Source organism: Stegostoma tigrinum, chromosome 17, assembly GCF_030684315.1.
Source record: "Stegostoma tigrinum isolate sSteTig4 chromosome 17, sSteTig4.hap1, whole genome shotgun sequence".
Classification (NCBI taxonomy): domain Eukaryota; kingdom Metazoa; phylum Chordata; class Chondrichthyes; order Orectolobiformes; family Stegostomatidae; genus Stegostoma; species Stegostoma tigrinum.
Window position 1 is genome coordinate 9,967,345 of NC_081370.1, and position 27,201 is coordinate 9,994,545.

General features: G+C 41.3%; 1 protein-coding gene across 1 annotated transcript in view; it reads left to right on the plus strand.

Annotated features, from left to right (window-relative positions):
- The window catches only part of LOC125459470 (mucin-6-like), a 224,983-nt gene that overhangs the window by 158,506 nt on the left and 39,276 nt on the right, over positions 1 to 27,201 (plus strand). Inside the window, exons 21-28 of the mRNA XM_048545971.2 lie at positions 3,942 to 4,036; positions 4,708 to 4,840; positions 11,007 to 11,256; positions 13,252 to 13,304; positions 13,681 to 13,790; positions 13,882 to 14,033; positions 25,828 to 25,969; positions 26,084 to 26,194. Coding sequence (XP_048401928.2) covers positions 3,942 to 4,036; positions 4,708 to 4,840; positions 11,007 to 11,256; positions 13,252 to 13,304; positions 13,681 to 13,790; positions 13,882 to 14,033; positions 25,828 to 25,969; positions 26,084 to 26,194 — 1,046 coding nt within the window. The remainder of the gene's footprint in view (positions 1 to 3,941; positions 4,037 to 4,707; positions 4,841 to 11,006; positions 11,257 to 13,251; positions 13,305 to 13,680; positions 13,791 to 13,881; positions 14,034 to 25,827; positions 25,970 to 26,083; positions 26,195 to 27,201) is intronic.

Below are 27,201 nucleotides of genomic sequence, written 5' to 3' on the forward strand. Positions count from 1 at the left end.
AGAGTATCCCACTCAGACCCAACCCCTGTATCCCACCTAATGTACACATCCCTGAACACTGTGGGCAATTTCTAATGGCCAAATCACCTGGCTTGCACATCTTTGAGCTGTGGGAGGAAATTGGAGCACCCAAAGAACACCCACACAGACACGGGGAGAATGTGCAGACTCCACACAGTCATTGGGCTGAGGGTCCCTGGTGCCGTGAAGCAGCAGTGCTAACCACTGAGCCACCGTGCAATACATTTGGACAGTTACGTGATAGGAAAGCTTTAGAGGGATATTATCCAAATGAAGGCAAATGGCACTAGTTCACTTTAGCATACCTTGTTGGTGTGGACGAGTTGGACTGAAGGGTTTGTTTCCATGCTGTATGACTCTATGACACTATCTTCCTTTGTGTTAAGTATGACTCCAATCAATAGATAATCTTCTTTGAATCCAATAACCCTAGTTTTGCCAGGGCTTCTTAATGTTCCTCTTAGCTAAGTGCGGTTTTGATGTCGTGGACAGCTCTTCTGTCCATGTATGAACCAAGGTTGTAATACTGTGAGGAGGTAACTTATCTTGCTGAACCCACGCATTCAGCAGGAATGTGAAATAAGCTGGAGCATCATTGAGCAGGTTATTTTGGAGTAGATGTCACTAGATAGCATTGTTAACAACAACTCCCATCACTTTGGTGATGATTGACTGTGGATTGATGTAGTCATAATTGTCTGGGTTAAATTTGTCCTGCTTTCTGTGGAAAGGACACTGCCATTGTACTGGTATCCATACTGGTGCAGCTGCCGAGAACACAGAAAACTAGTCAGTTGTAGAGCACAAGTTTTCAGTACCTTAAGAGACCAACAGTGTTTCATTTTTAGGGCTTAACAACTGAAAAACAGACTGGCATCCAATGAAGCTGACTCATGTTGCGCTAACATGAATATCAGGAAAGGTTGGAAAATTTAGAAATCACATTGGTCTGGGCAAAATAATGGTGTTTGTTGGAAGCAATAAGATGGAGAATTCAAGACTGCACAAAATCAAGAATCTTTCAAATTCAGGAAATTCTGACTGACAACAACCTTCCGATTAGTTGTGCTGCTGAATGTTGAGAAACATTGTAAGTACCAAAAGCAGCAAAGTTGAAAAACATCCACACCCTGCAGGCAGAAAGATAATATCCCTCCCTCTTCCTCTTGCTCTCCCCATATAAAAACTACGAAAACTAACATGGCTTCATAGAAGGAATTCATGCAAGAAAAGACCTACATCCACGTTGATGCTTGATTTTCAGAACATAGTTTATCATATATACTATGGGTGGCAAACAATTTGTATTTTACCTGTCTTAGCAATGATAGGGTGTGTGGGAATTTTGTTTTGAAGAGTTTATGGTCTAGGTTGTATCACAGTAAATTTTAAAAAACCTTCATTTTCATTGCTCTTGTATTTTTTTTTTCTGCTCATGATGAAAACTGATATGAATTGCTTTTGTCCTGAGTAATAGTCATTCAGGCAATTTGGTCATTTTAGCTATCTCTTTGGGATTTTGTAAGTTTATGAATTTTATGATGGCTTAAAGATTAGTGGGCACTAATATTGATGCACTCTTCCAGTTAAGTTGTGACGATATCAAGCCTGAAGTTTTTTTGGGTCCCACAGCCTGTGTAGTATCCAATAGCATTAGCAGTTTCTTAGTATCACATGGAGTGAATAAGATCGACTGAATGCTGACATCTATGATGCTGGCGTCCTCAAGTAGTAGTCAAGGTTGATCATCCACTTGGCACTTCTAGCTAGAGTTGCTTGCAAAAGTGTTTCAACCTTGCCTTTTGTGCTGACATGATGGGTTCCCCAGAATTGAAAATTGGACTATTTGTAGGATCACTTCTTCCACCTGGGGGCAGCATGGTAGATCAGTGGTTAGCACTGCTGCCTTACAGCACAAGGGATGGGGTTTGATTCCATCCCTTGGGTGACTGTCCATATGGAGTTTGCATATTCTCCCCTTGTCTGTGTGGGTTTCCTCCCACAGTCCAAAGATGTGCAGGTTAGGTGGATTGGCCATGCTAAATTGCCCATTGTGTCTAGGAATGTGTAGGTTACGTGGATTAGCCATGGAAAAGAGGGTGGGATGGTGAGTCTCAGTGGGGTAGTCTTCTGAGGGTCAGCATAGACTCGTTGGATGTATGGCCTGCTTCCACGCTGTAGAGATTCTATGAAATAGTTGTTTCATGGACCAGCACCATTCAACATTGACAGAGTTTAAGTCTTGACAGTTGATTGTAGGATCATAGAATCCCTAAAGTGTGAAAACAAGACCTTCAGCCCAACAAGTCCACACCAACCCTCAGAGCATCACACCCAGACCCATCCCCCTTTATCCCCTCCTAATCTCGGCATCCCTTGAACACTACAGGCAATTTAGCGTAGCCAATCCACCTAACCTGCACATCTTTGGACTGAGGGAGGAAGCTGGAGCACCCAGCGGAAACTCATGCAGTCACGGGCAGAATGTGCAAACTCCACAGAGTCACCCAAGAGTAGAATCAAACCCGGGTCCCTGGTGCTGTGAGGCAGCTGTGCTAACCACTGAGCCATCGTGCTGCCCCTTAGGATCACTTAGTTTTGTCTAGTATTTGCTGCTTATGCTACTTGTCATGCCAGTAATCTTGCATTGTAGCTTCATCAGGTTAAATACTCCACTAAAATCAAGTCTGCTCGTGTCATGCTCTGCTGCATTTATTACTGAACTAGATGGACTTTTACAACAGGAAAGTTTTCATACTTACTACCAGAGTCTATCATTTCTTTTTTCCTACGGATTCTCCTAACTCATTGAATTTATCCAACTGTTATGACGGAACTTGCATTCATTTCTCCACCCACCCCGGCGGAGGAGGTGGCCCTACAGATAGCCCAATTTTGAATTCTGGGGAAGCCCAGCATGTCAATACAAAAGACAAGGTTGAAACATTTTGCAAGTGACTTCAACTAGATGTGCCCAGTAGATGATCAACCATGACTACTTTGAGGACCCCAATATGGAACTCTTTTCAAACCTATATTTTGAGATTCTAGCTATAAGGAGTCATACTTTTAAAAAATTAAATTGTGCAGTATCTACCCTGGTAGTATTTTGTGGGAAAGTGTAGAGGCAACTATTTCTCTAGCCTATGCTAGAGGTATCCTGGGAATATTAGATAAAACAGATGGCATGATTAGAAAACCTGGTAAGGCAGAGTTCCCATTGTCTCGGAGGACCATAGGCTGCTCTCTCATTACAGGCAGCCTTTGTGGTGGTAGTTTAACTGTGGCGCACCATGCCTTAGGCAAGGGCCAAGGTCAAAAAGTTCAGACTTTCATGGTGACCTCAGCCTGTATTGAAATTGAACTTATGCTCATGTTGTCACTCTGTATTGCAAACCAGCTGTCCAACGATCTGAGCTAATTGACCCAGTTGACTGCTGAACTGGCTTGTGATTCAGTGGGATGCCACTGTTCATTTTCTGCACGGGCTGAGGTTACTATGGAGGCCTTGCCTTCACAGATACGTCCCTCACCCGAGTTATGGTGACCCTCAGGTTAAATTCACTGCCAGTTATCCCTGTCTAAAGGGAACAGCCTTACGGTCCCCAATGACTAGGAATTAACTGGATTTCCTTTGCAACACTATCTGTACCAGAAAAGATTTTGGAAGGAGTGGTACCATTTATGCTCAATACAGTTCATCACAGTGCTGTTTGGGGATTCACCTGTGTCACACGACGTAATTTTCTTCTGAGGATTTCTTCTCTTACAAACCTGCTTGCCCAAGCAATTTTTGCTGATGAAGTTGTATTATTTGTTCAATTTTTCCATTGCTAATTTTAGTAAAATAAAAATATATGGTACTGAAAAGATTTATCATATACCAGTAACAGAATATATGTTTCCCTTTTATTTAACAGGGGGTTACCCTCCCAACAAGTGCCATCTGCTGGGGGATGTAACTAGTATTTTTGGAAGATGCCATAGTTTGGTGGACCCTGTGCCATTTGAAGAGGTGACAAGGTTTTTATATTTATACTAAGACTAGGTGAAGATTAATAAGTCATTGCCTTTTTTATTGATATTGTTTTAAAAAATATTATCAATTGATGGTGTACTTGGTCTTCAAGGCCCAACAACTTGCATCCTTTCTATCTCCTGCCACCAATTTTGAAAGAAGGAAAAGAAATTTGACTCCATACCAAGCCCAAGGAGGGCAGGAAATCTCCCACCATGTCCCAGAGGAGAGGCCTGGCAGCTTCTTGCTCATAGATTTATCCAATGAAAAAAAGATGATGGTAGAAATAGAGCACAAACAACTTAAAATGAACAATTGCTTAGATCCACGTAAAGAAAGATAACACCTTTTATACAATAAAGGGCCACTCTCACTATCACTGCAAAACACTGGCACATATCAGACATACCCAAAATTGCAACACTATCTGAGATTCACAGGTCATTTGACATCAAGCTTGTTTGACAATGTCAGCCTGAACTCTTCCAGAACATCTTTGTCCAGGTTCAGACTAGAATTATGGTTCTACGTGGACTTGTCATAACATGCTTCATTCATTTGAAAGGTTCTTGCAATGAATGGATTCCCAAAACGCTGCGAATGATTTGTAATTACAGTTTTCGCAAGTTTGCTTGATTTTAAGTGTTACTGTTTATATTCTGCAATAGAAATGCCAGTTTGAAACGTGCAACTATGAAAGGACACAGGACTTCTTGTGTGCAGCTCTGGGGTCATACGCTCGTGCATGTGCAGCAAAAGGACTGATTTTGAACGAATGGAGAAATACTGTGCAAAGCTGCAGTAAGTATACAGCAAAAGCAAAGGTACTCACATTTACACATTCACAGGATTGTCTTTGTCCTCATCACTGGTTTCTCAAGAGCTTGTCATCACTGAGATTTCCCAGAGGGATGTCACAAATTATAACGTCACATTCTTCATATTTTCAGTAATTGTTGGTCAGATACTGACACCTGCTTTAACCAAAGGACTGAGACTTCATTGACAGTATTTTGAATGTAGCATTGAAAGATAGAACTGGAGCAATTTTTTCCCCACACTTTTACATTTACCTACAGAGTTGTACCTTACAGCCATACTAAAGTTCATAATTACAGTTTTCATTTTTGTCTATTAGTAGAGGTTCAAGTTAATGCCCACTATCAGTACAATTAAGCATAATTTACATGCAATTAACTGTCTGTGCCCGCTACCAACATCTGCAGGTCACCATTGATCAGAAACCTGACTGGACAAGTAAATACTGTGACTAAAAGAACAAGCGAAAAGGTGGATATTCTACATTGAGTAGCTGTCAGGTATCAGTCTTGACAGTTGCCTCTGAATCAGAACATTATAGCGTGGCAGATGCGGTATAATGTGGATAAAAGTGAGGTTGTCCACTTTGGTAAGAAAAAAGGAAGGTCGCTTATTTGAAGAACTGTAATTTGAAAGAGGAGAATGTTCAATGAGATATAGAAGTCCTCATGCACCAGTTACTGAAGGTAAGCATGCAGGTGCAACAGGCAGTTATGAAGGCAACCTATGTGTTGACCTTCATTGGGAGAGAGTTTGAGTACAGGAACAAGGATGTCTTGCTGCAATTATACAAGGCATTGGGGAGGTCATATCTGGAATATTGTGTGCAGATTTGACCTCCTTATCGGAGGAAGGATGCTCTTGCTATAGAGGGAGCACAGCAAAGATTTATCCAATTGATTCTTGGAATGGCAGGACTGACGTACAAGGAAAGATTGAATCGGTCCAGATTGTCTTCACTAGATTTTAATAGAGTGGGGTGGAAGCTCATAGAAACCTATGAATATCTAACAGGACTAAACAGGTTAAAACAGGAAAGACGCTCCTAGTGGTAGAGGAGTTCGTAATCAGGGGTCATGCTTTGGGGTCAAGGGGTAAACCTTCTAGGACTGGGATGAGAAGAAATTTCTTCACTCGGAGAATGGTGAGCCTATGGTGTTCACCACAGAAAGTTGTAGAGGCCAAGTATAAATGTATTCTCACAAAGGAGGTAGTTACAACATTTGTGGCTAAAGAGATCATGGGATATGAGGCGGGGAGGGGGTAGTGCAGGATTAAGATATTGAGCTCAACGACCAGCCTTGCTCATATTGAATAGTGGAAGAGGCTGAAGTAGTCGAATGACTTACTCCTGCTCCTATCTTCTAAGTTACCTCCTGCCTCTACAAAGCATTCCACCAGCTATAAAACCAGGGTGAAAGGTGTATGGAATACTGTTCTCTTCTTTGGATTGATATTGTCCAAACATCAATGAAGAACAGCAGCACTTTCCAGGTTAAGGCAGCACAGTTAAATGACCACTAGCCCATCCATTAGCTTTAGCAATCACATCTTCAGCTCAAACATTACCTGGCTGCTGTGTATACCACCTGCAAGAGGTATTGCAGCAATTTGTCAAGGCTTCTTTGACTGCACTTCCTGACGTGGTTTCTTGGCTCAAACACCATTACTTGAATGATAATTTGAGTACTTTACATTATATTTTCTCATATTACATAGACCCCCACAAAAATGAGTTACTGTTCGGGCAGATATCTTGAAGTATATTAAAAATTCTATTTGCTCTGATATCAGACTGCCATATATTCTTGTAACATAACCATAGCTTCAGTAAGCATAAAGTGTAATACTACATACAGCTAATTACAATGACTACACCCTGCTACATCAAATACAACTGAGAGTAAAGAGAGTACCTTTACTCTGGAACTTCATGTTGTAATGTAAAGTAACTATCTGGAAAAGGTACACTGTATTTCCCCTTTTCTTGCTGAAGATTGGAAAAGGGTTTCCAATAAACATAAAAGGCTGCGTATAGATATGTTTCCTACATATAAAGATAATGCTTTAGTAGGCATATGACATAACTGGATCTATTCTGAATAGAACTATTACAACTTGGCTGTGTAGCTTAACTCTGCAATACAGTGCTGGTCATTGTCTGATGAACGGTCTAGGCCCGAAACGTTAGCTTTCCTGCTCCTAATATGCTGCTTGGCCTGCTGTGTTCATCCAGCTTTACACCTTGTTACCGGTCATTGTCTCATTTGTTGTGGGTGTAGACTTGTTGTTTGGTATGATACTTTAAGTATCCGGGTTGGATATATAGCTTGGACATGTCGTACAATTCTTTGCAGGGTTTAACCATCGTTATTGTAACATTGCATGACCCAGGCTAAATGCAACATATAACATCTTCCCACAAACCTATGTGCTCCTTTTACAATCTTAAAATATTAATGCCTGACCCTGACTCAAAAAATATTTGCTTCTTCTTGATTTGCCTTTTTTCAGTGTTGAAAACAACACCATGTTCCTTAGCAATTGTCTTGAATTGCTGAAGGCTTGAGTCATGTTTACATTTTGTTCTGTAAAAAATTCCACAATGTTACCTGCGATTCAAGGACAACCTGCTTGATTCTGATAAAATCTACATGTTGTTGGAAGTATCCTGGCTGATGGATAATCAAGATGGCAATCTGAGGAAACAATATTTACTGAAATGACTTTTAGAAGACCTCAGTTCATGAGATAATGCAAAAGATATATGTGCCAGTATCTGTTCTTGATGTTGAGTTTGAAAAAAATATTTGGCACTTGAGAACTTGGAATTAAGATCTTCCAGTGAGCAATTGTGTGGACATTTGTACTCCAGTTTCCTTCCACAGTCCAAAGATATGTGCAAGCCAAGTGGATTGGCCATGCTACATTGCTCATATTTTTTTAGGGATGTGGTGATGGGTTATGTGGAAAGGGTAATGGGTCTGGGTGGAGTGCTGACGGTTGGTGTGGACTTGGGCTGAATGGTCTGTTTACACGCTGTAGGAATTCTATGAGTCTAAGAAAACATCAAAAAAAACACTCAAACATCACTCAGAAGCTTAATACAAAAGAGTAGCACAGTATGAATGTTTTATTTCATTATTAGATATAAATTATTCAAAGTCAATTTAACACATCTTGAAAAAAAATTGTCAAGCTGACTTGATAGTGGAGGAGGTTTTGAGGTTGCTCTTTTGTTAATGCAGAGGCTGAGGGTTGTCACATCATCACCTTCAGGTGCAGTCGTGGTTGTACTGTTAAGGCAAAAAAATAGTTAATCCAGAAGAGGATGGATTGTTTCTTAGGGGTTGGCTTAAATAAGACATTCAGTTTTTGTTGCTTTGCCCTTTTTCTTTCATGAGGAAGCTGTTCTTAAGGTGCCAAATAAGATCTTATTCCACAAACTGCTGCTCGGCTGTGTTGTGCATTGTAATCATTGTCCTTTAAGAGCTGCAACTGCTTCTCAGTTTCCCTCAGGATAGAAGGCAAAACAGAAGTGATAGTGCAGTCTGGACTCTCATCTCCATCTTCCACTTCTCCCTCAAGCAAGAAGTTGTTGTAGATCAGCTGTAAAGAGGTCATCACAGTGGGACTCAAGCAGCTCTTTAACATCCTCACTCTTCACTTTTTCAAATCCAACTTGATTTGCAAGATCAACAGTTTTTTTGTTTCTTGGGAGCTCCTCTGACGGATCAAATGTTTCAAGATTTTAAAGCCATCTGGGAGAAGCATCTGCCATACTGCGTGCAAGCAGTCCTTACTGACATCTGTCAAATGCATTCTTGATGCACTGTCCTTATCCCCTCAATGGCTGTAACAGCCCCTTAAATTAAAAGCTGCTACTGCACTCTGGTCCATGCGTTGAAGGAGAGCACTTTGTTTTCAGAAAGCTCAACGGTGGGAGGATAACTTGGCGCATTATCGAGGATGAGGACAGTTCTGAAATCAAACTTTGTTTTCCTGCAATACTTTCTAAAAACATTTTCAAAACATCAATAAAAAAGTCAGAAACAAAATTGCCCTGTCGTCCAACCTCTTTTGCTTGATCTGAAGTAGGCTTGCACAACAATATGATCCTTTACCACCTTAAAGCACGGAGTGTGCGCTTCATTCATGGAATGTAGGTTCATGATGGCATTTGCTTCCAGTATAAACCTGTCTCATCCAAATTGAAACTTTGGTCCAAGTTGTCACCTTCATCATTTTTTTTAAAAAACAATGAGAGCAAGTGCCACTGCATGCTCCTTGTCTGCAATGGCAGCTTCGCCACAACTTTACGGTATGAAAACCGTAGCTGTTCTTAAAACCAGCAAACCAACAACTGTTAGCACTAAAGAGAGGCACATCTGCAGGATTCAATTTTTTTTGTTAGATCTTCATAAATTGATAAGGCTCTCTTTGATGTTGAGAAGGGTGATTCCAGATCACTTTTTCATTTCATCTTCTATCCACACACTCAGAAGTCACTTCATCTCCTCAAGTTCCTTTGTCCTTACCTCAGATTTGTTAGCACTCAGACTTGTTCCAGCACACAGCTTTCTAGCAATCATTTTTGCATTGTCTAATGGTGCTTAAGGTGGACACCTTTATTCCTGTTATGCGAACTATATGCATGTTCTCTCATTACATTCAAAACACTTTAACAGAGCTTCGCTTCCAGTTTATAACGACAATTTTATCACCAGGACACTTCTTGCTAACATTCTTGTCATTTTGTCCTTGCATTTATATCAGTAACACGGCAAAAGTTGCAAAAGAAAACAAACAAAAAAAAGTACTGTACATTTCAGAGAAAGCATGATGATCACACGATGCTGGTGCAGAGTCTCTTTCACCAGTAAACGCTGCACATGTTCAGGACAAAGCCTGCGAAACGATCAGGTGATGTCAACACATACTGCACCACATACCAATGGAATCATGTTATAGCCAACACAAGTTCATGTTTTAGAACTACTGTTCCCCTATTCGTCAGTCACATTGTAGCAAATTAGTGTTAGGAACATGCATTATAGCAGAACTCCCTGTAGTGTAGTGGCAGTGTCACTGAAGTATTAATCCAGGGACCCAGAGGCAATAGGTTTGAATCCCTGCCATGGAAAATGGGGAATTTCAATGAATAAAATCTGGAATGGAAAGCCAGTCTCAGTAATGGCCTTTACTAAACTCACTAATCATTGTAAAAATTCACCTAATTCCCTAATGCCCTTTAGGGGAGGAAATCTGCTTCCTTAAGTGGTGTGGCCTACATGTGATTTCAGTATGAGCAGTTGACACTTAGCTGCCCTTGAAGTGGCTTGGCAAGCCAAGGCACAAATAACACCAGCAAAAAACATACTGGCCTTGCTAGCAATGCCCACATCCCATGAAAGAATAAAGAAAAATATATTAGCCCATGTAACATAATTCATGAAAACTGGTTCTTATTGAGACAGATGTATTGAAATGGATTAAAAAAAGTATTTACACTGTTGTAAAAATGTCAGACTTAGTGAGTCCTGTGCTTACTAATGTTGTGGTTACATTACATGACTGTAATGTTGCGCATGGCAGACTCTATTGTCTCTTCACTGCCACTACAACTGCTACTGAAGATGAGGTGAAGACCTTTAGACTGGACATAACATGTCATGCCATTTAACTTTCATAAAGATACACTGCCTTTCTAAGATCTATTCAATAATACAACACTTACCAAACCGGTGACATATCATCTAAAAAGACAGAGGCAGTAAATATGAAAATAGCACCACCACATGTTCTAAGTCATGCACCATCATGACTTAAAAATATACTACTCCTCTTTCATGGTCACTGGATCAAACTCCAATAACTTTAGAGCCACTAGGATTAAGAGTACTGTCTTCGAGAATTGTTTGGAAATTAATTATGTGATTGAATTCCATACACAAATCTTGCTTAAATTTCATTGGGCACCCTTCGAAAGGTATAATGGAGTTAACTGTTAAACTATGGCACTGAATCTGCTGTTATATTTTATACAGTGACTCTATTAAAGTACAATATAATTAGTAGTGGATGCTGTGTAACTTAAAGGCGCAGAAAAAAGGTTAATTCATTTGCAAACTGTGCTTTTTTTTTCCAGAAATTATATGTCCTGATCATCAAGTTTTCAGCTACAATGCCAGAGCATGTGATCGGACCTGTGTGTCACTGTCTGACAGAGATTTTGAATGCACTGCAATTGATGTCCCAGTTGATGGCTGTATCTGTCCAACATATACATATCTTGATGTTTATGGTAACTGTGTTAGAGCATCAAAATGCCAATGCATACTCAATAATGGTGACTATTTAGGCCCAGGCAGATCAACCACCATTAACTATGAGACTTGGTAAGTGAGCAGTGCAGGTATTGAGCCATCAGAATGAAAATAAACATTTAAAATACATCATGTAATTTTGTTACAGCTTAGAATGAAAAGTGGTGAAGAACGTTTTACACTCATATGTCATTACTATCTTCCAGTCATCTCTGAGCTAGTTATATTTTATCATAGAATCCCTACAGTGTGGAAACAGGCCCTTCAGCCCAACAAGTCCACAACAACCCTTGGAGCATCCCACCCAGACCCATGCCCCTGTAACCCACCTAACTGACACATCCCAAAACACTAAGGGCAATTTAGCATGGCCAGTTTACCTGGCCTGCATATCTTTGGGTTGTGGGATGAAACTGGAGCACCCAGAGGAAACCCACATTGACATGGAGAATGTGCAAATTCCACACAGACAGTCACTCAAAGGTAGAATTGAACCCGGGCTGCTGCCACGATTAGGCAGCAGTGCTGACCGCTGAGCCACCGTGTCATGATGTAAACTTTATGGATCAAACGTGTTTATTCTGAAAGATTACAATGCCACACTGTTTAAGAGGTTAAGCCTGGATACAATTATATTGGGTTCAACGGAGTGCTGAAATTTCCAGGATGGCCGTATGATTTAGATTCACTCCCTGTTCCTTAGAAAGGAATTAATTTAAGATGGGTACATAGACTGTGGATACTTCACATGGTACATAGGCATGCACTAATGAAATGTAAAGGTTGGTGTTTATACAATGATCCCAGACTAGGCCACCAAACTTAAGGGACTATCTGGTTAGTGACCAAGTAATCATTATTTTTTAAAATGACATAAAGTGATAAGATTCAGGAGACTTACTGAGAGATAAAAGCCACAAGATTCCACTGGTTTGAACAAACAACAATAGACTTTACTATGCAGTATTAGAACACTAATATAATCTACAATTAAAAAATTAGCTCAGACTTTTAATACCTCAAATTATTGCATGCAATATGGGCACCTCAAATATAATAGTGTTATTGCATGAAGCACAGGCACTTTACCTAGGGTGTGGGTATTGTATGTTAAACAGAGCAGTTCACACAGGGCGAAGGCACTGTACATGAAGTGAAAGCACTTCACATGGAGCACATTTCCCCTGGTACCTAGACTCTTCATATGGCGCCTGGATAATTATCATGGAGACTGGGAGCTTCACATGTGACAAAGGCAACTTCCATAGAGTGGGCACTACCAGTAAAGAAAGCTTAACATTGGAGCTAATAACTTATTTTTAAACAAAAATAAACAAAGTTTCAGATTCAAACGTACTTACTAAGGTAATAAAGCTAGAGGTTTGAACAAACAAGAGAAAGCCTTACTTCACAACATTGGAATAGTAATACAATCGAAATTATACACGCAGAGATAGTAGGAACTGCCGATGCTGGAGAATTTGAGATAACAAGGTGCAGAGCTGGATGAACACAGCAGGCCGAGCAGCATCAGAGGAGCAGGAAAGCTGACATTTCCAGCCTAGACCCTTCTTCAGAAAGGAGCATCCAGGCCCGAAACGTCAGCCTTCCTGCTCCTTTGATGCTGCTTGACCTGCTGTGTTCATCCAGCTCTACACCTTGCACACACACACACACACACACACACACACACAATTTATATCTAACACTCAGAATTAATAGGTGGTAAATATATGTAATAGACTGCAATCTCAGGCATTTCACTTAAAGCATAGACATTTCCCATGGAGAATGGACACTTAGTGTGAAGTGTGAGCACCTTTCTTGGGCACTATACATTTGCCATGGAATATGGCACAATGCAAAGCATGAGCAGTTCACCTGGAGAATGGGTAATTTTCATAGAACGTGGGTTATTCTACCTGGATAAATGACAATGGAATACAGAACAAAATTGCCATAAACCCAGAAATACAGACAGAACAAAGCAGTAAGTCAAACTGTGCAAATCCAAGTTCTATTTAGTGAGAAACAGTTACTTCAATTCTCTTTCCTGTCTCTCCGCAGGTTCTGTAGGAATGGGAAACTGAAATGTGCAGGCCAGCCTCCAGTTTTCAAAGGTTCAGTGAAATTCTGTTTCATTTTAAATGTTAAAAAAATTTAAATACATCATAAAGTACCTTTATACTCGAAAAAGAAATCAAGTAATATGGTTTCATATATATTACTTCGTAATCCTGATTACTGTTCTACTTGAAATTGATCCCACATTGATGCTGATCCTGTATGCAAATTTTCTTGCAATAAAATCCAACATGCTATTTGTCTGCTTGATTGCATGCAGCATCCACAACTTAACATTAAGTGACTAATGAACAATGACACCCAATTTTCTTTGAAGTTCAACACATCCCAGTCTCTTACATTATAGAACTGCTGTGTATTTCAGTTTTTCGTGACAAAAAGTGGATAATCTCAGCAAATTTGCTCTTGCAGGAACGTGCAGGCCTCCCAAAGTTTACTTCAGCTGTGCACATGGGCCACACGGCCAATATGGAACAACATGCGCGCCAACCTGCCAGATGATAGCCACAGAAATTTCATGCGTGAGTAGGAAATTTAGCAAACTCTCGTTTCTTAGAATTAAGAATCTAAATATTCGAAAATTAAATTGCTTGTTCTTTATTCTACCCAAAGTTACCAGCTAAGTGCGTATCTGGCTGTATATGTCCAGAGGGGATGGTTTTAGATTATGATGATAGTTGTGTCTACCCTGAAGACTGTGCATGCAAATTCAGTGACCGGACCTACAAAAGAGGAGAAAAAATGATGAAAGATTGTGAGGAGTGGTAAGGAATTCAAATGTTTTATTGATCTACCTTGGAACTAAAAATGAAAAAACTAGTTCGAAAATAATTCTGCTGTGGTCAGTTGATCCGTACAGGACAGGGCACATTGTTTCTTATGTATCAGTGTCTCCAGATCAAGGGGACAAAACAGTCCAATATTTAGTGTAGGATTCTTGAAGAATACAGCATATATTGAGTTGCAGAGGTTTACCTCAGTGGAGAAATTAAAATGACATTGAGTCTCTACGCTGTGAAAGCAGGCCATTCATCCCATCAGGTCTATACCATCCAAAGAGAATCCCACCAAGACCCTGTAACCTCACATTTCCCTTGGCTAATCCACCTACCCTACACACTTGAGGACACTGGACAATTTAGCATGGCGAATCCACCTAACATGCACATCTTTGAACTGTGAAAGAAAAGCAGAGCACCTGGAGGAAACCCACATAGACACAGGGAGAATCTGTGTGGAGTTTGCACAGTCACCCAAGGGTGGAATCGAATGTGGGTCCCTGGCACTGTGAGGTAACTGTGATAACCAATGAGCCACCATTTCCATACATCCCTTCTTAATTATATTTAACTAAAATGCTTGACTTCTTCAATATAGTAAAAGTAACGATGAGGGTCATAAGGATGTGAGAAACAGGAGCAGGAGGAAATGATTTGTCTATTAAGACTGTTCTTCCATTCAGTGAAATTATGGCTGACCTACTTCAACATCATTTTCCTGCACTATTCCATATTCTTGGCTGTTTTTAATAGCAGAAATCTTGAAGTTTTAAACGTATTACATTACCCTGCTCCACAAACGTCTGGGGCAGAGAATTCCACATGCTCATCGCATTGGAGAAATTTCTCCAGAGTTCAAAATTCCCTATTCTTTAACTCTGAGACAATGTCCCTCGTTTTCAGATCTACACCGTCCCCACCCACCTGCCAGAGAAAAATCCTTACTGTGTCTACATCAGTGAGAATTTTGTACGTTTGTATGAGATCAGTCCTCATGCTGTTGAAAATAAGAGGTCCATGTTATTTATCCATTTCGAATAGAACAACCTCTCAATCCCAGGAATTAGCTTGGTGAAGCTCTGTTCACTATGTTTGTGGAAAATATCTCATTTCATAGGGAACAAGATTAATATTATACACAATGTGACTTCACTGTGGCTCTGTATAATTGCAATGGGACACCTTTATCTTATATTCAAATTTTCTTGCAATAAAGGCTGACATGCCACTTGTCTGCTTACTCCTGAAGAAGCGAAGCTCCAAAAGTTTGTGTTTTCAAGTAAACCTGTTGGACTGTAACAGGTGATTTATTACTATTTCATGTGATTTATGACCTTGTCCAACACAGACATCTGCACACTAGGACACCTAATTTTCTTTGAAGGTCAAACCTTCGCAGTCTCTTATATTTTAGAGCTGTTGTTTATTTCAGTTTTCTGATAAAAAGTGGATAACTTCGGATTTCTCCATGTTCATAGAATCTAGAACCCCAGCAGCATAGAAACTTGCCCTTCGACCCAACAAGTCCACACCAACCCTCAGAGCATCCCACTCGGGCCCATTCCCTTATAACCCACCTAATCTACGCATCCTGGAACACCACAGGCAATTTAGCATGGCCAATCCACCTAGCCTGCACATCTTTGGACTGTGGGAGGAAACCAGAGCACCTGGAGGAAACCCACACGGACACATGGAGAATGTGCAAAATTTATACAGACAGTGGCCCAGGGGTGGAATTGAACCTGGGTCCCTGGTGCTGTGAGACAGCAGTGCTAACCATTGAGCCACTGTGCCACCCATCTACCAATTTTTGGCTCATTTACATTGTCTGTTCATAATATCTTGAAGCCTTCTTGCATTTTCCTCACAACTAAGACTTGCACCAAAGTTGTGTTATATGTAAACTTAAAACTAGCACATTTAATCCCACAACCAAAGTATTAATATAAATTGGAAATTACTGGGGCCTGGCATTGTTGCTTGTGATAACTGCACAAGTCACAGCTGGCCAACTTGAAAGTGGTCTGTTTGTTCGACTCTGTTTTCCATCTGTTAACCTGTTCTCACCCTGCTATGCATCTCACCCAATCCAACATTCTAATTTTATTCACTAATTTCCAGCTTGGTACCCTACCAGAAGCTTTTTGAAAATCTAAATATACTAGATCACCTGGTCCCCTTTGTCTAATCTGCTAGTTTAATTGCCAAAAATCTCCAAAAGGTTTGTTAAACAGGAGTTCCGTTTCTACAAGATGCACTGCCACAAATCACCAAAGGTTCCTCTGGTAGCACCATGCAAATCTGTGACCTTTATTAGCTGGAAGAACAAGTGAAATAAATGCTTAGAAACACCACCACCTGCAAAGGTGCCTCCAAGACACACCATCCTAACTTAAAAATTTATCACAATTCTATCACTCTTGTTGAGCCAAAATCCTGGAACTGCCTTCGTAGCAATATTGAGTGTTCCCCATTTCATGGACTGCAGTGGTTCAAGAAGGCAGCTCACCACTGTTTCAAAGGTAATTAGAGATGGACAATAAATGCTGGCAGAGACACTCAATATTTCAAACAAATTTGATATTATGATGTCAGAGAGATCTGGATTTGGGTATACAAAACTTGAAATCAAAGTTTGCAAGTTATATGAAGTTTGGAATTACGGTGAAAGAAGTGGCAAACCTCAGGAGGACATGAAATGAAGAAACATGGCAGATAAATTTAGAGCAGCATAGTGTGAAATAATACATTTTGGTAGGATGGAAGAGGAGCGGAAATGTACAAACTGAAGCTTAAATCCCATTTATATAAAAAAAACTTTGAAATTGCAGAAGTTGAGGCGTTAGAGAATGCTTGACTTTGTTAATAGGAGGAGAATAGAGATGGTGCTGACATGGTAATGTCATTGAACTGTTAATTTGGAGGTCCAGTGTTCTAGGGTCATAGGGTCAAATATATATGTTTGACAGGTTGTGGGTGATTTCCAACAGAAATGAGTCCAGCGACAATCTTGTTTTAATTATTGGCCATCCAAGGGCCAAAGGTGGTGATACAAGTGTTTCATGGGCATCAGTACTCATGATGTAGGGTACAGCTTTCACACTACAATGTTATTAATGGTCAGATAAGGTATAAAACCTGGCTGTAACTTATCGCAAGCAGTGCTGGAATGTGGAATAGCTAGGGCTGCGGACTGATGTGAAGAGAGCCTGCTACAAAGTTGGCCGTATTGGCCTGGAAAGCTTGGCTGTCGTCATCACTGGAGTCATTTAGGCCTCACAATCCCAGGTCTACTGGGAGAATCCGAGTGAGATCAAACTTATTCTCCTTAACTGGAACCTTTGGTATCACAGGCAGGTAACTGGTAGAGGGGCTGAGCACGTTTGGAGGGTCCTTGGAGCAGAGGAGATTGAGAAGGGATAAGATTGAGATATATAAAATAATGAAGGGCATAGCGAGGCGAGGTGGAGGGATAAGTGACCGGGGCATAGATATAAAGTATGGGTCAAGAGGTCTAGAAGGGATGAGGATTTTACCCCCTCCCCAGAGGATGGTAGGAATCTGGACCTCTCTACCTGTAGAGACGGTAGAGGCAAAAACCCTCAATGTTGAAGTAGTATTTAGATGTACTCGTGATACAAGGCAATAGACTAAATGCTAGAAAATGGAATTAGAATAGTTACATGGTTGTTTTTGACCAGTGCAGACACAGTGGCCCAAAAAGCATTTTCCTGTGCTGTAGACTACTGACATCCAATCTAATCAAATGGAGACAACTCTTGATTATCAGCAAAATGATGTAAGGGATCGTTGACAATGCTATGAAGTGGTATTTGCCTAGGAATAACCTGCTCCCTAGTACTCAGATTGTGTTCCACCAGCTCCTGACTTCATTACAGCCTTGGTCCATACAGACTAAAAGTTGGAACTCCACAGGTGAGGTGACAGTGACCATATGCAATATTGTAAAGAACATGTTGCTTTGCACTTGGGTGTAAGAAGTGGGAAACAATATTGCCTTAAACCAAGGAATATGGAGCAAGCAAACACAGAAAAAGCTGGAGAAACTCTGCACATCCAGTGTTATCCGAGGAGAGTGAAACATGCTTGAGTCTGGTATGACACTTCAGAACTGTCAATCAATATATGTATAGCTTCTGTAGTTGAAAGAAAACAACCCATCACTGCCTCTGATCCAGACTGGCAATAGAACTGCTCTTCTTTTGATCTTTTTCCCTTTGTCCACGCCTAACATTTATGCCTCGTCTTTTCTCTTCACACAATAATTTGCCCATCTATGGGATTTTAAAATGAGAGTAGAGAGTTTAAGTTGTCAACTCCTTTTTAAATAATCATTCACAAGATAGGGATGTTGCTGGCTAGACCAGCATTTATTGCATATTCTGGTTTTCACAGTGGGCTGTTAAGAGTCAGCCACATTGCTGTGGGTCTGGAGTTATATGTAGACCAGACCACTTTATAATAGTAGTTTCCTTCCCTAAAGCACATTGAATTATAGGTTAGCAAGTCATGTTTCTTTCTTGTGATTGGTTGATTATAATAAATAGTTTATAATAGTTATTTTGTTGTTAAGTGAAAAACCTGAGGTGCTCATTCTGCTCACTTCAATTAGAGAGTTAGGTAAAATTGGGCAAGACTGTGATTTAATCAAATTTTCATATTTATGCTGACTCTGGGAACAGAAGGGCTTGATTTCCATCTCCAAGAAGTCATAACATCCAGGCTGCACTTGATTGCGTGTGGTAGCAAAGAGCCCAAGCAAAGTTGAAGTCAGTGTAAATTGGGGAAAATTCTTCACTGTTTGTAGTTATACTTAGTACATAGTAAAATCTTGCGTTTAGAGGTCAGTCATCACTGCTTCAGGACATCTCTATGAGTTCTTCATGATACTGTCCCATCTTCAGCTGCTTCAATGACCTTCCCTCCATCAAGAGGTCAGAAGTGAGGATCTTCTAATAATTACACTGTTTAACACCCTTTGTGACTGCTCAGACACTGAAGTAGTGTGTACCTGTATGCAGACAGACTTGGTAACATTCAGACTTGGGTTGTTAACAGGCAACTAACATGTGCACCACATAAGTGCCAGGCAATGACATCTCCAATAATAGAGAATCTAACCAACCCTTGATGTGTACCACTGATTCTACCACTAATCAACATCTTGAAAGTTACCATTCACTCCAACCTGAACTGGAAAAACCATTTTAATGTGACCACAAAGGCATGCCAGAGGCTAGGAATCTGTAGCAAGTAACTCCCCTCTTGCCTCCAGAGCTGGTCCATTTACAAGGCACTAGTTGGGAGTCTTGCCTGGATGGGTGCAACTCCAACAACACTCAAATAGCTTGACACCATTCAGGTTAGAGTAGCCTTCATGATTGGCACAACATCCACAAACTCAGTCCCTTCAACACCAACAGCATGTGTACAATTTACAAGATGTATTGTAGTAATTTAAACACTCCTTTGACACCACCTTTCAAACCTGTAACAACTATCCCTAGAAGGACAAGGGCAGTAAATGCAAGGAGCACGGCCATTCGAGCCTGTTGTCTTAGACCTATGTCACCAAACATTCACTGTCGTTGGATCAAAATCTTGGAACTAACTTTTTAACAGCACTGTGGGGTCCCTGTACCCAATTTTAGCAGTAATTCTAGAAGTTAGCTCACCATCATCATCTCTGAGGCAATAAGGATAGGCAATAAGTGGTGGCCCGGACACTAAATCCCCCAGAACAAAATGAGATAAAAAGCTAAAATCAAACTGTAGACATGGACAGAGGGAGTCTTGAGAGAGATGGTATCATATTGATGTGACAATAGATGGAGAACAGTGACTCAAGGTTTGCTTATTGGAGGAAATGGATAATAGTGAGTTTTTACATAGGGAGAAGTAGTACCTAAAGTGTGACATTAACAATGTCCCACTATCTAACTTCCCAATAAGTAGTGTTATATCACAAAAGATCAAAACAGATGTGTCTCATGGAAGAAGTGAATGTGAAGCGGGGTGGGGGGGGGTGGGCTGGTGAAGGGTGAAATGGCAACAGAAATGCCAACACCAGCCAAATGCCTCCTTTAAGCGAGAGAGACAGTTTAATTCAGGGGATGAAGTTTGGTGCTAGAACAATGGGAATGGCCCCGTATAGGTACAAGGCAAGGTTGAAGTGAGTTCACGTCCCGTGATTTACAAAGTTTGGGTAGGATACACCATCCAGAACAAGCACGTGGATCACCTGAAAGCTGTTACCTTGCAAATGGGGCAGGAGCAAAACATTCCTGGCCACTCATAACAGCCTAAAAGCTTGTTAGAAAATGCAGGTGCTCCCCTCCGAAAAGTGTCACAGAAACCTTAGAGTCCAAAATAGATGCAGCCTTGATGCTGTTGCCGCTAGAAGAGGAAGAGGAGGTGCTTCCAAGATGCTCCGGACACAAGAGACCAGCCATGGGCTGGTACATACCACCTGTATCGGAGTCTGAATCAGAAATCGAATCTGGGATGAAATCACCACAAGAAGCCACGAGAGAAAGATTAGGCCGATGTCCCTGGACTTGTGGGATGTGGAAGGGTGTTGTGATTGGAACCAGGTTGACCTTGTTAACTGAGGTCTAATCGGGAAGGCCCAGGATAACCAATATAAACAGGGGATTAGACTCTGAGGAAGGGTCATTGAGCCTGAAACATTACCTCTGATTTTATTCTTCACAGATGCTGCCGGATCTGCTGAGCTTTTCCAGCATCTTCTGTTTTTGTTCCTGATTTATAACATCCACAGTTCTTTTGGTTTTTGTATTAAAATCTTGGTTGTGGACTGACTCCTGAGCAGGTTGATTACAGCCAGTGGTACTGTGGATTCTCATTTTTTGAGAAATGATTTCCAGGCTGGCTAAGTCACAGTCAGTGCTACTGCTGGATTTTAATTCTCAGTAGGGAACTTTAAAAATTGCTGGTTAGCCAGTGTATTGTTTTTAGAATTGAAGCAAAGATGACTTGGTGGTAAGGTTTGTTCCTTGTACCACAGTTTTAAGTATTTGGACTTTGCTTTTGCATGTATTTTCACATTGTGTCTGGATTGAGACTTCATGAGTTAGCTGTGCCTTGAGTAGACTGTTTCTGTGTGCGCTAGGCCTCTGGTGGATCAGGCCCTCTGTGGATGGGCTGTATCCTTAAGTAGGCCTGGCCTCTGGGCATCTGCTGTGTTCCTGAGAGTGGACCAGGCCTCCAGAATGGACTGAGTATCTGTATATATGCTGTGAAATGTGTGTTTGCTCCCTTTGGGCGTGAACTGTTTGGATTGTTTTGTTTCTCTGGGTCTGGCAGCTCTAGTGCAGAGTCTTCTCCCATCAGCAATTTTGTGGGAGCAATCCCTGTTGTTGCATGTGGGGTGGTTCTGAAATCAAAAAGGAACTGGGACAATTTGGTCTCAGATGATGCTGCGAGCTAGTTCTTTCAGCCTGCCTTCAACATGTGGACTGCACTTTCTGCTAGATTGGACAATGGATGGAATTGAGCTGTTCTTATGTGCCAAATTCTGTTGGGCTTTAGGAAATATTCAAATTCCCTGCAGGTGAACAACATCCCATTGTCCATGACGAATACTTCCTGGAGTCTGTGTATAGCAAACAAATGCTCTGTTTCCTTGGTCAGCATCCCTGAGTTTATTCATCGAACTTTATGCACTTGAACCGTTTTGAATTGGCATCCGCAATGACCAGTTACATTGACCCCGTGAAAGGACGGTGTAGTTGACATGCAACTGAATCCAGGGTTTACTCGGCCATTCCGACAAATGTGGGATGCTGCTGGTGGCTATTTATGTCCTTGGCACTTTTGGCACTGCCCCACCAACACAGCTATGTTAGCACCCAACCCTAGCCATCAGACACAGCTTCTTGCTAGCATCCTCATCTTGGTAACCTCTGAATGACCCCGGAGGAGTTTGGCCAGCAAATAGTGGCAACCTTTTCTTCAGACTATTGAACTACCAGAAAGTTTAAAACCAAAAAAGGTTCTTCCAGGGGAGGCACCACTGATGGAGTATCTACTAGTGGGAGGCCGCTCAAGGCAACTTGCAAGTGCTGCAAATAAGGGTCCAACCCTGAATTCTACCAGAAGCTATCGGCCTGATCTTTCTCTTGTGGTGGTGATTTCACCCCAGATTAGATTGATCTGATTCAGACTCAGATACAGGCAGTATGTACCTTGTCTTCCTTCAGTAGCCCTAGCAGGGGTTTGTGATCTGTTACTATGACAAAAATCCCATCAATAAAGGTACTAGTGGAACTTCATGCCAAAGATGACCACCAAACCTTCCTTCTCTATCTGGGTGTACTTGCATTTAACATCACCCAATGTCTGGGAAGCATACATAACAGCATCCCTCTCTGTTGGGCCACCAGTGAGCCAGCACAACCCTGATGCCTCCCTGTCTGGCAACGCATGTCAGCACTTCTCACTTTGGATTGTTGTGGGGCAACACCTCAGATGATAGCTGCTTTTTCACCCCCGCCCCCCAATAAAGGCTGAATTTTGGCTTTGTGACTATTTCCAAGGCTGGCCTTTTTTTTAAACAGCAGTTGTAAGGATGTCAAGGTGGAGGCCAGGTTATGTATAAACTGTCATATTTCACCAACCTGAGCAAAGACCTAAACTCTGGTACAGACGTGGGAACCGGGCCTCATTTGGTCACCCTCACTTTCTCTTCCAACAGGTGTAACCTGGTTTTGGTCAATCCTGTAACTCGGACACTTGGGGCGCCTGAAGCTCACTTTTTCTGTCTAAGGCATACGCCCGCCAGGGAGAAACATTTAAGCACAATGTCCAAGTTCTCAGTGTTTTTTGGCCTTCCCTGTTATTAGTACATCATCCAGATAAATGGCAACCTGGGACAGTCCTTGCAAAATGTTCTCTGTAGTCAACTGGAAAAGGGCAGAGGCTGATGGTACCCCAAAGGGCAGTCTTGCATATTGATACAAGTCCTTTATGGGTATTATTTGGAGCATAGTTCTGTGACTCCTCATCCAGTCTCAATTGCAGCTCAACGTGGCTCATGTCCAGCTTCATAAAGGACAGCCCCGTCCGCCAACTTTGCATACAAGCCTTCTGTGCGAGGAATCGGGTATTTATCTAGCTGTGAGAAGTGGTTTACTGATTGCTTGAAATCCCCGCAAAGCCAAACTGCAGTGTTAGGCTTCTCAGTCGGCATGACCGGTGCTGCCCATTCTTCAAACTGCACTGGTTTGATGTCTCTTTCGCTCTTCAACCTCCTGATTTCTGCCTCTGCCACTTTTCTTGCAGGCAAAAGTAATGAGCGGCCTTTCAAAAGCTCAGAATTCTCTACTGGTCAACATGTAAAGTGGCCTTGGCCCCTTTGATAATTCCAAGCCCTTCTTGAAAAACTCTGGGGTAATTCGTGAGTACTTCAGAGGTAGCCATTTTCCAATCAAAATGTTGAGCTAATCAAGGCAACTCTTTCTCACCCAATTCCACCCCAATAGGTTTAGGCCCCAGCCTTTAACTGCCATCGGCAGTAACTGCACCAACTGCTTCTCTTAGGAGACTGGAACTAAAGTCATACCCTTAATTTGCAACAGTTCCCCAATGTATATTCACAGTCTAGCTGAGATCTTACACAAGGTTGGAGCCTTGCGTGAACCTTATTTAGGACAGATTAGGTGCTTCTGCATGGTTACATCATTAATTCCACATAACTAACTAACTAACAAACAAACAGTCTGTCAGCATCTCATTCAGGGTGAATCCAAACTCACATGCCTCTGCCAGTCTTCATGATCTTGTAAAAACCCTGATATGGATCTTCCCCCCCCCACCCTGGTTCTCTAACAGCCAAATAAAATGATAGGGTCTCAGGACTAGAGGAGGTTTGGAGTCATAATATTCCTTAATTGAATCAGTCAACTGTTGGAATGCTTTAGTATATAGTGCCTCTGGACAAGTTAAGCCCCTTATAACCAAAAATGCTGCAGGCCCACACACAGTCAGAAGGATTACACATTACTTTTCATCTGCCCAAATCTCATTTGCCTGGAAAATATATTGTATTCTTTCAACGTACTGGTCCCAGTCTTCAACAGCAGGGTCAAATGAGTCAAGCTTCTCAAAAAGAGACATGATACCAGAAATGCTTACCCCAACTCCAAGCAAATGTTCTTCAGGCACTTCCTGTTTTCTCCTGTTGCCACTGAAATAACTGCACAGAGGCCAGATGCTGTCATCAAGGCACCCTTTATTTACAAGTACACAGTACACTGGCTGTGGTCAGCCAGCTCAGGATTAGTCTGCAACTGAGGAAATTCTGTTCTATTAGCTTTCTTGATTGACCCAGGTTAACAGCCCCAATCAAGAATCTCGTAGTTAACAAGCTCAACCTAGTTCAAGTCATTACAGCACTGTTGGGAATGGTTCCCACTGCTGGGATTGCACCAGTTGAGAGGACCCACCCAATGGATGTTGCACTCGCAGATATGTAAGTAAGTCTGTTGTCATCAGGGCAGGCCAGGCAGGCCCCACTGAGAATTGGGATGGATGATTGGTGAGGATAAGAGTTAGCGAGTTTTGAGAAGATTTGTAGCTCAGGTTGAGGTTCTGGATGTGAGTTTGCTCGCTGAGCTGGAAGGTTAGTTTTCAGACGTTTCGTCACCATTCTAGGTAATATCATCAGTGAGCCTCCGACAAAGCGCTGGTGTTATGTCCCGCTTTCTATTTATCTGGTTAGGTTTCCTTGGGTTGGTGATGCCATTTCCTGTTCTTTTTCTCAGGGGATGGTAGATTGGCTCCAAGTCAATGTGTTTGTTGATGGAATGCCATGCTCTTAGGAATTCTAGGATAAGAGTATTTAGTATTGTCAGGGGTCAACTATTATTGCTGCCGTGGGGAGGGATGCTGTCCTATGTGATGAATCGTTCACCCACTATTGGTAAAATACCAACTTCAACTTTACCACTGAAGTGGCACAATTGGCTTCTGGAATGGTAGACCATTTGCCACCTTACACATTGCTGATAAAACCCCATGATGATCAGAAAGTGATGGGTATTCCACACCATATTTTCCATCACTCTTTAATGTGATCACTCCAACTTCCCATCTTGTCCCTCAAGAGCTAGTATAAAACTGAACCCTGAGAGTGCCATTACTTCATTTGTGAGTTTCAGACCTATGGAAGGAAAAGAAGATGAGGAATCAGTAAGAAATAGTAAAATGAACACATCTTAATGTTTCACATTCAAGTACCTAACAAATTAATCCTGTAATCCCGATGGCTGGCAGAAGTAGATATTAAAGCCAAAAGAACGACATCGATGCACTGACCAAAAACAGGTTCTCCGTGTCGGGAAGTGTTAATAAGATGGAAATAGACATCAAACACATTTAGCTCAGCTTGTCCCATCCAAAGAGGATGGTTGCAGTAATTCCATTCACTGGATCTTTAAATAATGATCTTGAACATCCACCAATTTGTTGTCCACAGAGCATAACATTTTGGACACTGACTATAATTCTGGATTTCTCATTGAATTATAGACAGTCCTTTCCAGGACCAAGCCTATAAACATGTTGACAATGAAGAATACAATTCTGAGTTAGCAGTTTTATTTTCTAATCACCACAAGTTTTAAAAATAATTCAAGTTGTCTCCTTTTAAATGCCTGGTAGAAATCCTTAGACTTATATTGGTTTATCCCTGAATGTACCTGATCTGTTTCGTTGTTGCTTTATTGTCCCATAGTGTCTGTCACAGTGGCAAATGGAAATGCATAGCAAATGTGCACTGCCCAGCAACTTGTGTCATTCATGGTGAGGGGCATGTTACCACATTTGATGGCAAGAAATTTATCTTCAATGGGAATTGTGAATACACCTTGGTTCAGGTAATAAGGCAAGAAATTCAAAGGTTATTGTTTTCAGAATCATTTCAGATTTATTTTGTGGTTTGTGATTTCCTTTAGAGTAACTAATTATGCTTACTTGTTTCTGCATTTTAGGACTCATGCTGTGCAAATGAAACACGCCCAAATTTTAAGATTGTGTCTGAAAATGTTATTTGTGGCCAGTCAGGAGTGACCTGCTCCAGAGCAATAAAGATATACATTGGGGTAAGACAATCTTATGAATAACATGGTAACATAAGGACCAATATTAATATTGAGATGATAAAATCATATTAATGCTAAGATTATAGAATCACCTGGACTGCAAGGATGAGAAACTGCCACTGTTTGATAGATGTCCATTTTGCACGTCTCGGAAATTTACCATTATAGGTGTTTATGCTGATAGTCCTCAGAGTTCAAAAAATTGCATTGCAATCAGTAACAGAGAAGTCATGTGAAAGAAGGAGAGCAACACCTCCAAACATATATAACCTGTCTCACCTACCATCACTGCTCCCCTGATTACAGACCTTGTAACTTACGGAATAGCAAGTAGAACAGGGACAAAGTTTGTAATTAGACTAGCTGGAGTGGTAAGGGCAGGAGAGGCAAAGTCTATGATTGGAGGAGTTGGAGTGGTGAACAAATCATGAGTCTTCCATGCCACAGTGTGGCCCCTCAATGTCCAGTCACCTACACTGCACAGTATTGAAGCAGTGAACCAAATATGACAGACAAATAGGTGGCAAAAACACTTCATTCATATCTTTACAGTGACAGATTATATCACTGGAGGTACTTTTTACATACCTCTCTCCACTTCCATGTATGAGCAGGGTAGGCATCAATCCATCAGATTGAATAATGCTCACTGAGACTTGAAAGATTCATTATTAATTTTCAGACAACTGGTAGCAGTGACCTTGTGCTGCACGGGAGGCCCAGAAGTACACAAAGCATGTGGCCAGTGGCTTTTAACAAAGCCACTTAGTTAGTTTATTGCTTCGGTGTTTTCCATCCATTCTCTGGCATTGGGTATATTTCAGAGCAAAATGAAGCAATCTTTACTCCAACATTTAGAAAGCCAGTCCAAAGGATGTCCTTCGAGATGTTTGAAGATCCTATAAAGAAAGAAGGAAAAATGTGACACCAGCTTGGTATGAGGATTGTGACACCAGTTTGGTATAAGGTGTATTACACCAGTTTAGTGTGAAGGGTGTGACAATAGT